The sequence below is a fragment of the Durio zibethinus genome, chromosome 6 (genome assembly GCF_047325235.1).
Source record: "Durio zibethinus cultivar Kanyao isolate XHJ-2024 chromosome 6, ASM4732523v1, whole genome shotgun sequence".
In the NCBI taxonomy this organism is placed as follows: domain Eukaryota; kingdom Viridiplantae; phylum Streptophyta; class Magnoliopsida; order Malvales; family Malvaceae; genus Durio; species Durio zibethinus.
Genome location: NC_143167.1, coordinates 4,988,037 through 5,004,944, shown reverse-complemented (window position 1 = coordinate 5,004,944; position 16,908 = coordinate 4,988,037). Strand labels below are relative to the sequence as shown.

Genomic DNA, 16,908 nt, shown 5'->3' with positions numbered 1-16,908 from the left:
TTGATTTTTGTTTATTAAAAAATAAGTTGTTATTAATTTTAATTGAGCTTTAATTTCTAGAACTTTAATGTCAAATAATTAATTATTACAATTAGTTTTCATGTACGATTTAAAATAAATTTTATTATTTTATTATTTTTATAATATTCATGTTCATTCTTTTTTTTAACATATTGTCATCTTTTTTTCATATTAAATAGAAATTTAAAATTAAACAATTACATTATTTGCAATGTGGCAATTACCATCACACTTAATTTTTATCCTAAAAAGAGTGCAACTATAAAAGCACAACTTGGATAAGTGCTTTTTATCCTTGGAGAAGTTTAACATAATTAATTAAATACTTATTCACATAGACCCTTCAAGAAAAAATAATAAAAAGAGACTAATACATTTAATTTGGAGATATTGTTATTTAGATGTACATGAAGCTAAACTGCCTGATCATTAAGCTGAGTATTGTGACTTTCTATTCTCAGTTCACCATCCCAAGCTCACTGTCCTCCTTAATGTCCTCATCTTATCAGCCTTCCTTTGTGCATGCGTTGATTGCTTCCTTTTCAGAACCTTTTGATGCTTTCGTGATAGCAAAGAATGTATCTTAATGGAAATTGAAAGGATGATTAAAGTATCAAAAGCAACATATAACTATGGATTGTTTCTTAAAAAATAGAGTGATTAACATTTTTATGTTTTTGAGGTTTTGGATGCCAAATGCAGGGCAGCAAGAACTAAACAAACATGTTTAGAATATGTTTAGTGGTTTTATCAAAGTTAGAGTTACCTCTTGATTTCGCCTTTGCTCGTTTTCTTCCTGCTCAAAATTATAATCGAGAAAAAGCAGTATTTATTGGCCATATTTTTATAAAAACAATCAACTAGTTTTAATTTTTCCAGAAGAAAAAAAAATTTTTTACCACAAGCTGCTTCAGCTTTGCATTCTCCTGTTTAAGCTGATTCAACTCTAATTCCAACTCCACTGTATATGCCTGCAATTGAAGAAAGTCAATAATGTGAATGATGAGAGTCCAAATTTAACAGTTAATGGCACCACGGTGAACTTCGGATATTCTTTGCAAACATATTCACATGCAACCAAAAATAGTACTAGAATGGTTAGGAAGGAGAGCTTTTTCTCAAAATCTTTTTATCTTTATGTGAAATAAGTATGAACCTGTTTCCTTGCTCGGGATCTTGCTGCAGACTCTCGATTCTTAATCATGCGGCGCTGCCTCCTTTCCACTACTAATTCTGGTGGACCATCTATGATCCTCTTCTTGTTCTTTAGAACAACAGGTTCTAACAATCTATTAGCGCCATTCCCATTTTCAGCACCATTAAAGGATTCCCCCATAATAGTTTTAGTCTGTGTGAAAATCGGGTATGTTGTGGCGTAACCATTGCCTGCTGCTGGCAAGTTGTTGGCAACAATTTGGTGGCCTGGGAATCCTAGCCCCATCACATGTCCCATTCCGAAGTTTGCCTCGAGGCTTGCATTGTTACATTGAATTGGTGTCAACATTTTTTGTTGAGAAGATCCTATCACATGCCCCATTCCATAGTTTGCATCCAAAATTGTGCCATTGGTCCTGGTAGGGTTCACCTTCTCTTGCTGGGAAGATCCTGATGGTTCTTGAACAACTCCTGCTTTGATGAGAAAATCCTCCAAAGTCATCTCTCCAAATGTTCGTTGCCGCTGAGGAGGTTCATGATCGGTAATGTTGTTAGCTTTTCGCTGCTGTGGTAGGTCTTTCTGTATCTCAAACCATAACTCATCCACTGTTTTCTTGCAAAGAGGGGTAGGGATGGAAAAAGAGCCTTGTCGTGCTAAAGTCGGTTGGCTTCCTATGCCTTTGTCATCCATAGGTTCGTTTTGGTTGAGTTGTGACGGAACTTGGTTTTCCTCCACATTCCACAAGTTGGCAAGGAATTCATTCATGTTCATGGACCCAAAAGTCTTCCCACTCTTAAGTTGAATTTCGTCGAGAGTAAGTGAGAAAATGGAATTCTGTTTGCTTAAGGAAGAAATGGATTGATCTGCTGTTAATCCCTTGTGCGGTGATTGTGGTGCTTGTAACTGTGATCCTGTTTTGATGCCGCCATAGGCAACACTTTCTGATTCAGAGAGCACCATTATTTACCACAAACTGGAGACTATTGTCTTGTTCACTGAGATGGTACAAGCACTAGCCTTTATGATTATGCTATGACCTAAAAACACACACACTCAAAACAAGTTCCTGCACAATAAGAAACACAGAAAGCACATACAGTTTATAATAGCTGTTAATTTCTCTTGAAAATGCAGGTGAGTAACAATAAGATTTCAGGAGACGATAGAAGTAACATGAAGTAACTATCTTTTTCTTTGGAGTCCTTTAATCAATAAAATTTTTGAAGGTACTAGGTAGCTACTGATTATTAGTTTCATGTGTGTATTTCAAGAAATTATTTTCTTTGTCAATGCACAAAATGAATTGGCATTTTGACTCTCCATACTTGGTTTTGGCCCAAACATCTAGCTACTGGGTGAGGGCTGGTGGCACCTAAAAGATTTTTATATGGAGTAAGTATTTTTGTTCCCCTGTTTCTCTTTTTGTTTTTGTATTTATTTTCTGAATAATCGTTGACCATTGCATGTGCTTAAATAACAACATTTTTAATTTCCCACAGCAGAATATAAACCATTGTAAAAATATTTAGACTAAGTTAGAAAATACTATAAAACAAATTGTTCATAAAACACATGGAAAAAAACATAAATATAATCATTTTTTATAAAAAAAGAAGTGCAGCATGTCAAAATTTGAACTAAATATCATGCATTTGAATATTCAAATGAACTAATGTTTGTACTAATTCGAAAGAACTTAGATTTATTCACGTAAATACAAAAAAAAAAAACCAAAACAAAACAAAACAAAAAAGAATGGCAGCATCAGTTTAAGCTTTGTGCCATTTGGGAAACCAAAACATCAACATGCAAGTGTATAGATCAACTATCCAAGAAGAAAGAAAAAGGAAATCCACAAGTGAAACTGTCAAAGATATGCAAAAGGAAATAATGCATGAAGAAAAAGAAGCCACATATAGAAATGGGAAAAGAAAAATGTAAACAAATTACCTGAATGTGATCTGCTAGGAGAGGCTTGGGTAAAGAAAACCATTTTTTCCCTTTTTGGCGTGTTGGAAGAACCCAAAAGGAGGGAATCTGTGGAGAAGAGAAGGATTCTTGGCTTTGGTTTGAGCGGGGAGAGGGGGGGAGGGGTGAAGGAATTGTAACTGCCATGGCCACCTTAATACATGCAATGGTTGTGGTCATCATTTTGGTCACAGTTTTTGACACGTTTGTGCCACATGCCGCTTGGTTTCTGTCAAAATTCCCTTACAAGGAGTCAATTTTTCAGATTCCTCTCATCAGTCAGCACCATTTGATTTGAATACTAAAGTATTAGTAACAGTTGAAAATAATGAACTGATGACAGTCAGGGTTAAGGGGGGAGATTTCAGATTCTCTCTTTGATTGTTTATTTTCCATTTTTCTTACTAATTTAGGACCATAGCCCCTAAAAACATGCAAGTGATGACCATCACTTAGTTTGAAAACTTCGAACATTCTTTCAACTCTTTCAAACAATTGGAAGGACGAGTCTCAAGCTTGGGGTTGTTGTCCTTCAGGTAGAGGGTTAAGGTAGGCAGGGGCTAAGGGCCACAACATTCAAACCGATTCCAACATCAACAGACTGATGCTTCCGACTATATGTCTATCCCTAAATAAGATTGTTAAGATTATTTACTATGTTCCATATTTAATTGTCAGTTGATTCAAAACAATTAATCTTATTTTCGTGTGGTGAAATGCTATGCCTATATAAATTATGGTCATGTTCGAGTCTAAGACAAAAGTGTAAGTTCCAAGTCAGTTTTGCCCTCTCCTCAGAATGCCAGCAAACTGCTTATCTCTCTTTGAACTCTTTTGTCAAAGGTGCAGTAAGTTAATCGATTGTCTTGCTTACTTGAACCCAGCAATGGTGGTAACTTGTCAAATTCAATTACGTGAGATATCAGCTCTTACTTTACGTGGATTGCAACTCCATTAGACTATTTACATATTTGGGGGATCTCAATAATTTTCTAACAAGATTTTGTGGTGTAATGGTATAAAGCTCGATGCGATGAACATATAACGCAAAAAACAAGGCAAATCCAACAATTGTCATTCTTTGAATAATGAATAACAAATCTGATGTAACACAGGTTTATCAATAGAAAATCACATATTTACATATTCAACATTTAAAGAATGAAAGAAATAGTGAATAATTTAGGAGACAATTTTATCTGCATCTGGTCTATACAGGTGATGCTCCTCTCCAAGCAACATAGCACGTACTATGGCCTCACATAAACCATTGTAATGCACAAGAAAATGTCCACCATCAGAAACTTCATGATATTGGATCCAGGGTAGCTTTCTTGAAATGTATCGTTGAAGTTCAAATGGAACAATCTTGTCTTCATGACCTTGCCAGATATGCACACAGCTTTCATTTGGATTGCTTAGATCCATTGGATCAAAGTCCCAATCACCATAACAGGCCAGAAAGTCATTTCGGAGGGTATCAAAAACACATCGTTCTCGTAATCTTTCCTGTTGGCACAAACATAATTGTCAACATATAATCATTTGACAGCACTTGTCCAGGTATAAAATTATGTTGATGTAGAGGAATTGTTGGAATGTTTCAAATTTGTTATCAGCAAGAAGTCCTCTATTGGTTGCTTGTTTGTGTATGCACAATGTTATCTTTACCTTGGTGAGCATGGGGAATCCTTCTGTTTTCATCAGGGCTTCTATATCTCTTTTATTGAAGAATCCAGGCTTTTTTTCCATGACAGAAGGTGAAGGGAACCATTTTTGAGTAACCCACCACTGTAGCAGCCGAGGTGTATGTTTTGCTATCCAATATAGCAACTTGACAAGTGATCTCCTATAATCTTCTCTTGTCAGGCTGACAGGAAAGGAGGGCCATCTATAATTGATGACAGGAACTACCATGGCCACACCTGCTAACCTGCACAGATAGTCAACAGATAAGTAGATTATTTTATGACATGAGTGAAGTAAAAAAGCTTTGCATCAGAAAATTTGAGTGGTTTGCCTTTCTGGTATATATTTGAGGCAACTCCATATGGGGTATGATCCCATTGAGACTCCAATCACATAAAACTTTGGTCCTATCTGTAATTGATCAGCAAGCTCTTGAATGTCAAATGCTTCACTTTTAACCGAGCGCCTTGGATTAGGATCACTTTCTCCATAGCCCGCCCGATCATATAGCAGAAAATATAACCCCAATTCTTCTATTAATTCCTGGAAACTTAACCAACTTTGAAGTTAGCTTCATTTTTCATAGATTTAGGCCAAACTGTGTCATTTCTTCCTTGACTAGAAGGTCTAACAGGATTCTCCTCGTTAAACCATAGATTTTTTAGTTGGGTGATTTTTCAGAAAACAAAAGAATTCTTCAAGAAAATATGACATAACAACTATTGATGTGATCAAGGCCTTATGATAAGTTAAACACATCCATTCTTTTCATTGCAACATGTCCAACTCCAGGTCAGTTATATCAAGTACTCAATAAATTATTTTGTATACTGTTATTATTAAAACAATAAAAAAAATCTAAATTCTGTCATATGGGTTTTGAATATAGTTTTCGTCACAATTCCTACGAATTCAAAAAGTTTTTCAAAGAGTTTCCGCTAAGTTACTCATCAATTCCCGAAGTTTTACCAATACTCCTTTCTGTTTCTGGGTATGTTCTATCTATCAAATTACCGAATCCTACTGCCTAATTATCTTAATATTCAGAGGATTGTAACATTTGAGAAGAGAGTTAAATATCAGTACTTGGGGAACTTGAAAATTCATTCCTTTGGAGCTTCCAAAACCATGAACAATGATGATTTTGCAGTTAGATTTGGCCTTGGGCACACCTCTCTCGCTGTAAGCTATATGTCTTCCATCACTGAGTTTGACTCTTGGTGACTTAACTGGAGGATCCTCTGGTGAACCATCCGTTTCCTGTGGAGCAGGAACTTGTGCGGCCTGTTAAACCATTCCCAGAAAACCAATCAGCAATATATCCACTGTCTTTTAAGAAAAAAGTAGATCTAGCAAATTTCAATTCAGTGATCTGTCAGCGATATCTCACAGAGGAAAGAGACGGCTTACTCACCATTCGAAATTGAAGAGAAAAGTCGAATTTGAGATTCAGGTGACTTCCCAGATTAATGATGTTTGATTTCCTTTCCTTCTCTTTCTCCTTTGACTTGCAGATTCTAGCAGCTGGCTTTATCAAGGAATCAGTTAACGGACAGAACACTAGTTGAAGAAATATTGTTGATTGCTTTTTTCCTTTAAGCAGCTGCCATTTGGTCATGGGTTTACTTTTGGCACAGCGGTTTCACCCTGGTCCAAGTGGTATTATGGGATAACTTGTTTGGACATTTACAATTCAGAAAACAAAATAATAATCATTGACTTATAGTTTAAAGTTTAGACGTTAAGCTTCCAACCTGGAAGAAATTGTTAAAGAGAATATAATGATTCCTCGAGGATCTAGTGGTTTTTTTATGCTCTCCTCTTTGTGGGCCTAAAGAGTTGTGGTTGACCTGCTCAATTCAATTAAAAATAAGAAATGTATGCTTATTTTATTGAATTCTGTTTGCAAAGTAGTGGCAATTTCCAAGTGTAGCTACTGAAATGCAACTCCCGTGGTAAAAAAATGCCAGGAGAGACCAGTTGGAACAAATAACAAATATCCTGTCAGTCAAAATGGTAGTGCAAGGGTTTTTTTTTCCTTTAAAAGGGAATGAAACAAAGGAAATTTGGTGAGGAAGGCTTATGACCAAGTGTTTGAGCCACCTTCCATGTTTGGAAGAAACCATACCTAATTAGAGTTTGATGCTTCAAATTTACAGTAGGAATGAAAGGTGGGAAAAAAAAATAGAAAGTATTTGTCATTTGTGACAAGTTGAAGATTAATCATGACCCTTCTTCAATCTCATATATGTAGAGGTACTGCAGAAAAAAAAAAGGATAACCACTAGATAATTCCGTCAATAGCTTAAAATAAAAAAAAAATGAAGTGGCAAAATTAAATGATTTGAGGGAAAAGGGGTTAATGTAATTTGCAGGATAATTGGTCTTATGGTACAATTGTTATGATACAATTATTCAAAGGTTCTCACAATGACATCATGATCTATGGGTTTATCCCCAGGAGCCAAGAATATTCTTGTAGTTCCCTGCCGGACTTTGCTGGCTACTCTTACAAAACCATCGGAACACTATCAATAAACAAATAGAAAAAAAAAAAAAAGAGGGTTAAAAACAAATAAAAAAAAATGAAAAAAAAAAAAAGTTAAAAAACGGGTCAGCGCCCTTTACCTTTCAAAATCCAACAATTTTCATTTTTTTCTTCGCCCTTTCTCTCTCTAAATGCGAATTCTCTGACCTCTCTCTACAATCAAACACTGCAGGCAACATCAAATGGACCCAGAAACCGGCATGTCGCCGCCACTTTCGCGTCTCGCAGTCACAGCTGCCAGCCTCCGTCCGACCACCTGTTTGAAACTCCAAAAAGAAAAAAAAAATTCCTTCAAGCCCGAGACCTAAACGGTTAAACTCATAATCCTAATCTCAGCCTGTTGAAACCACTTCAAACCAAAAGCAATCAAACTTGAAATTGCCGCTTTTGAGCCTAAGAAGCCATTCCTTGCTGCCATTTTTTTTACTGCTGAAACCCTAAAATTTCTTTACTACCATTTTTTTATACTGTTGCAATTTCCTGCGATCATTACTTTTCTTCTGTGTGTTGTTGCTGACTGAGAAGATGTGTTTGATTTGCTCTGTTGTCCTTTTGTTTGATGCTTGATTGTTGAACCTTTGTTTTGCTGAATTTTGTTGCTGGGTTTCTTGCAATTTGATTGCTCATTTCTGTTCTCTTTCGATAGGACTCTAATCTCGATTAAAAAAGAATCTGTCCTTTAATTTTCCTCCAAAAATTTATCAATTTTTCATCTTTGATTTCTTTTTTAATTTTTTCTTATTTTTTATTTACTGCCCTTTTTTTTCTATTGCAAGTTCCTGCGATCGTTACTTTTCTTCTGTGTTGTTGCTTGGTTTCTTGCAATTTTCCAAATTTCCAAATTTCTTCTGAGGCCAGCCTCATTTCTGTTCTGTAATCTCGATTTTCCTCCAAAAATTTGCTAAATTTTTCTTCCTTTTTTAATTTATTTTCCTTTTTCAAAAATAAAAATATTATTAAAACCCTAAATTCTAAAACCTTACACCCTCAAAACTTCCAAAATCTTTTGAAAGTCTAAACTTTAAAACATCGAAATCTCAAACTCTCAGGAACTTTCGAAACTATAAACCCTTTAAATTTTAAATTTCAAATACCTAAATAGTTTATATTTTATATACTGTCTCAGTATATAAATTTTATGTATTATTAATCAATCATATAATAATGACTTATAAATGAACAAATAATAAAGTATTATCATTTGATTAATAAATTATTTTATTAATGATTAGTTATTATTTGATTCACTTACTGTATATAAACTTTATATGTCAAATATAAACTTATTCTTAAAAGTTTGAATCTCAAACTCTAATCCTTCGAAACCTTTAACACTTTAAATCTTTCTAAATCCCTAAACTTAATTCATGAAACCTCAAATTTTAACAGTGTGTTTGGATTGAGGGGAGAAAAATAAAAGTAAATAAAATAAAAGAAAGCAAAGTAAATAAAACATTATTTCTCTTGTTTAAATAAACATTTTAATTTAAAAAAAAAAAAGAAAGAGGTGAAAATCAAATAATTTTTTATTTTTTTGTAAATTCAATTTTTTTAATACCTCAATTTGAAGTAAAAGTTATAAAAAAAAATTTATAAAAAAAATTATAAAAAGATTATTATGTCCGTATTTTTATTAATATTAAAAATCTAATAAAATAAACTTAAACAAATCATAATCATCTTATAATTTTTTTAAAATTATTTTTTTTAACTAAGTTTCATATATATTTTTCAATATAAAAATTTTTTATAATTTTTTTGTTATTTAATTTTAATGAATGATTGAATATAAATAGATATATTTTTTAAGTTTATGAGATGTCAAATTAACTCAAAATTTATTAATGTATATTTGTAAAACATCTTTTAGTTTCATTTGATTAAAATTTATTTATATAACAACAATTGTAAGGCTAGACAAGATAACAAATATACTATAATCTATGAGTGCTCTAAAATCACAAGCAATAAAAAATTATAGTTGAAATTTTTTATTGTAATTAATCATTTCCTTTATTTTTTACTCTTTATCCAAATAATGGTTATTAAATTTCTTTTCTTTTATTTTCTTTTATTAATTTTAATTATCCAAATAAAGATTACATATATAATTTCTTTTCCTTTAAAAAATTTTATTTTATTTTATTTTCCTTTCGTTTCTTTTATTAATATTTATCAAAATATAGCATAAATCTTAGGCTTTAAAACACTTAAAACTTTAAAACCAATAACAATCTTGCTTCTTCTTGTTTGTAATTTCATTTTATTGATTTCATATTTTTATTTTTTTTAACTTAATAAATAAATAAATATATATAAGTATATAATTGTATAACTACATAAAAAAGTATATGGTAAAAGTAAATAAGTAATCGGACAAACAACAATGAAATACATAACCATTATTTATTTTGTAAATAAATGAATAATTCTACAAAACTAATTAGATCAAATTATGTTAGAAGTTCATTTACTCTGTCAAAATTTAAAATTTAACCCCTATAATATAATACATACAATTTTAATTCTTATAATATTTTGATATAATAATTTTTATCCAATTGTTAATTTTATCAAATTTTTACTATTAAAAATACTAACGTAGAGTTAACTTTGTTTATATGACATTGACTTTGCTAATGTGAAGACTTAGATAGAAGTAATCAGTTATCAAATTATCAAATTTATATTTTTAAATATTTTAAATTTAAAAATCTTATTATTTAATTATTTTAAAATTTGATTTTTTAAAATCATTATTTTGATTTTTTTAAATTTTTTTAGATTTTAAAAAATTATTAATTATATTTTTTCAATATTTAAGTTTTTTAACTTTAATTTTTTTGAACATTTTTGTATTTTTTTTCAAAATTTAATATTTTATTTAATCAAAATATTTAATTTTATTGTTTTTTAATTTTTTGGAATTTTTATAAAATATTCTATATTTTTAAATTTTATGTTTTTTTATATATTTTTTATAAAATTTTCATATTTTTTATTTTTTAAAAATATTTATAAAATTTAAAAATTTTCACATGTTTTTTATATTATTCAAATGAAGAATTAATTAAAATTAGAAACCTTTCTTGCTTCGTAATTACTATGTTATATCCTAGATTTTATTCTATTTCACCCCAAATATATCAAAACAAAACAAATTCTAAATATTTATGTTTTCTCTATAATTTATTTATTTTTATTTAAATATTAAAAAATAAAATTTTCTAAAAAATATAAAAATATAACAAATTCTAAAAATTAAAATAAAAAATAAATATTTTGATTAAATAAAAATGTTAAAAGTTGAAAAAATATAAAAATTTATAGAAAATAATTTCATTTAAAATTTTAAAATAATGAAAAAAATATAAATTTAATATTAAAAAACAATAAATTTTCTAAAAAAATCAAAATATTAACATTTTTAAATAAAAATAAAATCTAATTTAAAATATTTTTTAGAAAATTAAAATATTAAAAAATAAATTTAATATTTAAAAATATGAAGATTTTCTTTAAAAAATCAAAATATTTAAAACATATATTTTTTATTAGTAATTAAACCAACATTATCAGTTTTAACTTGTACAAGTATAAAAATTTTATAAATTATACTAAAGGGATTAAATTTTAAATATCGTATAAATACATGTATCATTTACATAATTTAACAATTAGTTTTATATATCCATATTATCATATCATTAAAATCAACGTCACATTAATAAAATCATCTTTCACAATAATATTAACATTTTATAACAATAAAAATTGATGAAGTTAATGATTGATTAAAATTATCAAATTAAAATAATATTAGAACTAAATTTATATAAATTCTAATACGATAATTAAATTTCAAAATTTGACAATAAAGATCTATGACTTAATTTATTCATTTAATTATAATAAACTAAAAATATATAAATAAATAGAAATTCTATTTTCTAAAGCTTATCAACAAATCACAAAATCAAATCAAATAAAAAAAATAATTCATTAATAACAAAATTAGGAGTACTAGAATCATTAACACTTTGACTAGATCGATAATATAGGATTAAAAATACATATATAAAAGGTTTGTTATTATTAAAATAAAAATAAATATGAACAATGTTATTTATTTCAATAAAACCATCCAAAATTACATTTTTAGAGAATCTAAAATTCACGATTTCCTTAAACAACTCAACCATCAATAACCAGATTAATATGAGCTATTATTGGATTTCTCTCACTTCATGAAAAATCCAAAGTCAGTCAATGAGATTCATTTTTAAGTTCTCACAATTTTTTTTTTATCATAAATTTTGAAGGTCGCAATCATGAAAATTATTGAATTTCGAAGCATGCAGAAGATTCCCTTCACATAAAAAGTTGTTCTCCAGGTAAAGTCATTCTTTATCGGCTCGGCGGTCGGGCATTGAATTGTATTGCTTTCAAAATTAAGATAGTGTTTAATATCCTATAAAATGAAAGGCGTAAGTTTCTTCTTCGGTCTTCTCCTTGAAGCAATTGTTAAATGTGCATCTCTGCTTAGATCCATGCATAAATAACAGCAATGCCCTAAAATGCAGAACTTAAATCAAAGCTTTTTAGGATTTTGAACGAGGAAATGCTAGAATTTTAGAATTTTTACAGTTGTTTTCGACATGCTTTTATAAGAAATTGTGGATATATTTTATTTATTTTCTTGAATAGGGAAGGAAGTTATACGGTGTGTGTAGGAAAAATCAATGTCATACACATCCTTGTGGAGCTCTGTGTGTGTTAATCGCTTGCATTAATTTGTTTAATGGTGGGCGTGAAACGTAAAAAAGCGCCTTTTTCGTATCAACTTGTGATAATTAGAGGTGAGTAAATGATCAATTCGATCAGTTCGATTTGAAAAAATCAATAATCGATTTAATCGATTTTCATTTAACAAATAATCGAATCGATTAAATATTATTAAATAACCGATCATAATCGAACCGACCAAAATCGGTTCGGTTGGGTCGATTTGGTTAAATAATCGATTTTTTTTTATCATTTTTTTTATTATGAATAATTATTTAACCATAAATTCAATTCAATAAAATTCAAACTCTAGTATCATTCAAACTAAATTACTAAAGAATTTAATAATTTCAACAATATTTTACCAAAAAAAAAAAAATAAAAATATTTATCTCAATTTTTTTATTTTTAATTATTAAAAAGTTGGTTAATTCGGTCAGTACGGTTATCAATTTTAAAAATCGAAAATCAACCGAATTAATCAATTTAATCGATTTAAAAAACTGATTATAATTAAAACCGAATAAATCAAATCGATTTAACCTAATTCACTCGATTTTGATCGATCTAATCGGTTCAAACCGACTTTTGCTCACCCCTAATGATAATAATTGTAAAAAGTCTGTAAAATTGTGTGAACTCAAACGTGGCGTTGACAAATATAAATAAAAAACTAAGATCGTATGGAAATGGCGTCGGGGCCGACATGCAAGCGAAGGACCGTGTGGAAACAGCGTGGGCCATAGCTGTAATTGTAATTGGGCCATGGGTAATGGTCATGTAGCAGGTAAGCGGATCGAATCAAACTTCGAAGCGCTTCGAAGAGAGGTCGTTGAGAATAAAAATTAGCCACGGATCATAAGTGCCGTTAGGTATATTTAGAAAATTAATTTTAATGAAATTAAAATAATAATACAAATTATTATAATTATGATTGAAAAAAATTATATTAAATAAATTATATTTAAATTTAATTGATAATACGGTGAGTTATACTGCAGTAATAGCAGTAGATATTAGCACTAGAAGGGGTGGCAAGTGTGCATTCCTCGGTCATTCCTCCTACCGCATGTTATGCCTAGCTTTTATCGCCGCCCCATTATACAAGTTGCCTTAATGGAATATTGTTTACAGTTTTCTTTTTCTTTTTCTTTTTCTTTTTCTAATTCTATATTTTTCTTAAATTAATATATATGTTTAAACCTTCTTTTCTTTTTTTGTTTTTCTAGAAGCCGAAGTTAGATCCGTTTGTGGCATCATCTATGATTTGGAAACTGAATCACTCAGAACACAACAGATGAACATACATACATAATTAAAAAAAAACGTATTAAGGAGATATTAATACATATTCTATATATAGAGATATATTGAAGCATGTGGAGGAGATTGTGGTGTTGCGAGGCTTTGAAGCAGGGCGTATCTGCGGCGGTTGGGAGGAGACCTCTGCCTTCGCCGCTGAATCCGCTGCTGATGGAGGGATTGGCGGTAAGAACCGATCCGGTATCCCGCGGGAGAAAAGTTTGGTTATCTTCTTCATCTTCCGATGCCAATGCAACATCTGATTCCAAAAACGCAGGAGCAGGACTGGAAAGCATAACATTCCCGGAGGCCAAGAAGCTGATGAGGCTGGTAAACGTGGAATCACTCAAGACGAAGCTTGGAATGGAAGGCAAAGAGGTGATAGGCTACTCGGAGTTATTGGAGGCCTGCGAAAGCATGGGCGTTGCCAGATCTCTGGAAGAGGCCATTGCTTTTGCACGCGTTCTCGATGAGGCAGGCGTCATACTTCTATTCCGCGACAAGGTTTATCTTCATCCTGATAAGGTATCCCCCTTTTTACCTTTTTCTTTCTCTCGTTGTAGTCTCTTTATATTGACGCATGTCCTTTCCCTTCCAATCGTTTCCATGATTCTTGATTGAGAAACGATTGAAAAAGATCGATAATGGATTTGCAATCGAATCCATTCACGTTAATTTTATTCCTTTTTGGTGTTTGGTTTGTCAACTTAGGAATATTTTTTTGAGATATTCCATACTTCTGTAATAGTGGGGGCTTCTGCCAGTTTCACTTTCTCTCTTTGCGCTATAGAGTACGATATTCCTTTCTCCTTTCCGTTTTTATTGAAAGCTTTGTTCTTTCCTTAGGTTACTTTGAAATCTGGAATTATGTGCGAGATGCCAATGAGCTGACATTGGTACTTCTTCATATTTCACGGGTCCATCATTCTGCATATGACCTTTAATAGATATATATATTTATATATATATATAATTGAAAGCCGCACATTCCTGTCCATCTTGAGGACAGAACGCACGAAACTTAGGGTAAGTAATGCTTTTGATGTGCTTGTTTTAGAAGATATTCCTCTCCATCAGACACACCCTAAAGTCATTTAGTATTGAGGTTTTATGCCTCTTCAAGAAGCCTTGAATTCATAATAAACCAAAATAAATCTTTCATTTACATGTTCCTCTTTACCTCAGTGAAGTCTTTCTGTTTAAATTAAAACTCAATGAGAACAATCCTAGTGGACTCGATTTTGGTTTGCGCATGTTGGAAAGCACATCTCATGCCCAAATCTTTGCTATTATGCAAAATGACTGATATGCATACTGATTAAGCCATTATTGCTACAACTAGTGCTTGAAAAGTTCACTAAATTGTTTAATTGACAGTTAATGTATTGACATTAAGAACTAAGGATTTCATTTGAGACCGGAGTCAAATCCTAATATCTTGTTAAGTAATTTTACTAAAAAATGTTAATATTCATTATGGATAGTTAATGATGAATTTAGTGTTCACACTATAGTCAAATGTTCGACTTAGTATCTAAAGCTTAAGTACACACAATTAGGTGCGAACTTTGCTTCTATTGACCATATTGCATGTTTTGTTAACTCTGTTAGCATAAAGTGTGATATGTATCCAACAGCTGTTAAAAACCTGACTGCTAATGCATTTTGATAACTGAGTTAGTTAAATATGCAACATACTTAACAGAAGCGAAGTTCTACTACTTAATTAAGCAGTTCTAAGCTTTAGATGCCAAATCAAACAGTTAACTATAGTTCAAGTACTAAATGTGTAATTAACCTTTAGAAATAATGCTCTAATAGAAAAGACTAGGATATTAAAAAATGCATTGGACACATGCATTTTGCCTTTCTATGCGTGCTATGTTTTCACTTTTCAAACTGTCTGCCAAAATTTGTGATGACTTAGTCATTTAATGTGATACTTTTGAAGATCACTTGGTATGTTTGACTTAATTATAATGGAAAAAGTCGTAACTGTTACATAATTACTCATGCATCCTTGCTTCTACGTGTGTGCATACAGATAATACTTGAACAGTGATAATCTCAACTTCACGTAACAGAGTTTGTAAGATTTTTGTATGTACTGTTCTTTCCTGGTAACACCGTATGTAGCATTTAAAACTTGTTTCATGCTTCAATCTGTAGCACAAAGGTTTATCTGCAGATGGCAACCTTCAGTTCATGTGTTGTCCCATAAATTTGTTTGACATGCCAGTATCATGCTGTGTTTAGACCCAAATAAAATTGGAATCTTTTTGTGTAAAGCAAATTGCTCTGCTGGTAGTCTCATTCAGGTTTGTCTGCACTTCAAGCCTTCCATTAAATTCTGCTTGAGTCCTTATTTAAACCTAATGGTACATAAGCATTATTGCCATTAATCCCTCTAAGCCATCTGCACTTCTTATCCCTTCCCCTTCCAAAACCCCTCCAACAAGATTCTTTGCAGTTTACGTCTTTTCTGTTCCATGCTTGCAATGACTCCAAATCATTCTCTTATTTCTCCCCTGCAGTCATGCATATTAGCTCCTTTATTTTGGTTGCCAGAAGGAATATGAATCCATAATGTTATTATTGTTCCTGCACTTTCAACGTAACTCATTTGCTTGTATACCGGGTGTGGATTTCAAAACTATGTGGTGGTTGTTTTCTCCTCCAAAGTTCATCATAGTTGACTTCAGTAAATTAAGACTTGCCCCTTTTTGCCCTATTATGAACCATTTTGACTGTATAGACTGATTTTGCTGAAATCTATTCCCATTTACTTAGGTGGTGGATCTGGTTAGAAAAGCAGTACCTCTTGCATTGGCTTCTGATGATGATCCCATTAGAGATGAGCTAAAGAGGCTGCAGGAGAAGAAGGAAGAAATTGATGTGCTGGCACATAAGCAAGTTCGCCGCATCCTTTGGACTGGTCTAGGATTAGCTGTGGTACAAGTTGGACTCTTCTTCCGACTAACATTTTGGGAATTTTCATGGGATGTTATGGAACCGATTGCATTTTTCACCACTACTACTGGAATAGTCATAGGCTATGCTTACTTCCTGTTCACTTCAAGAGATCCCACATACCAAGATCTGATGAAGAGGCTTTTTCTCTCCAGGCAGAGGAAATTGTTCAAGAAACATAATTTTGATATCGGCAGATGGAAGGAGTTGCAAAAGAAGTGCAAAACACCTCTAGATGCCTCTGCATCTATTCGAAATCGTGTAGGGTTAGAACTCGAATTGGATGATGCATTACATAAGGATTAGCTTTATCTCCACCTTCTCTTATTATTATTTTTCTTAATCTTTTCTCACTTTTCTTATGTGGATGAATTATTTTGATAACTATATGTTCCTATTTCCCTGTAGTTTAGGGCAAATGTTTCTAACCCGTATTTCTTACGTCAAACCTTCCTCTTTGTGGTAATCA

At 31.4% G+C, this 16,908-nt stretch overlaps 3 protein-coding genes across 3 annotated transcripts; 1 reads left to right on the top strand and 2 right to left on the bottom strand.

Moving 5' to 3' along the window:
* Positions 1–320: 320 nt before the first annotated feature.
* On the bottom strand, positions 321–3,861 carry LOC111285801 (ABSCISIC ACID-INSENSITIVE 5-like protein 1). The gene is made up of 5 exons (XM_089763327.1): positions 3,128–3,861; positions 1,178–2,243; positions 921–992; positions 788–817; positions 321–570 (listed from the first exon to the last, which is right to left on the bottom strand). The coding sequence occupies exons 2-5, from the start codon at positions 2,135–2,137 to the stop codon at positions 484–486; spliced, it is 1,149 nt and encodes a 382-aa protein (XP_089619453.1). The 5' UTR covers positions 2,138–2,243; positions 3,128–3,861; the 3' UTR covers positions 321–483.
* A 337-nt stretch (positions 3,862–4,198) lies between these two features.
* LOC111286092 (uncharacterized) lies at positions 4,199–6,633 on the bottom strand. The gene is made up of 5 exons (XM_022875884.2): positions 6,249–6,633; positions 5,921–6,118; positions 5,166–5,377; positions 4,817–5,078; positions 4,199–4,654 (listed from the first exon to the last, which is right to left on the bottom strand). The coding sequence occupies exons 1-5, from the start codon at positions 6,450–6,452 to the stop codon at positions 4,328–4,330; spliced, it is 1,203 nt and encodes a 400-aa protein (XP_022731619.2). The 5' UTR covers positions 6,453–6,633; the 3' UTR covers positions 4,199–4,327.
* Positions 6,634–13,303: 6,670 nt separating this feature from the next.
* LOC111285810 (calcium uniporter protein 2, mitochondrial-like) lies at positions 13,304–16,867 on the top strand. Its single transcript, XM_022875415.2, has 2 exons — positions 13,304–13,994; positions 16,260–16,867. Exons 1-2 carry the CDS (start codon positions 13,545–13,547, stop codon positions 16,743–16,745), a joined length of 936 nt encoding a protein of 311 aa, XP_022731150.2. The 5' UTR covers positions 13,304–13,544; the 3' UTR covers positions 16,746–16,867.
* The last annotated feature ends 41 nt before the right edge of the window (positions 16,868–16,908 follow it).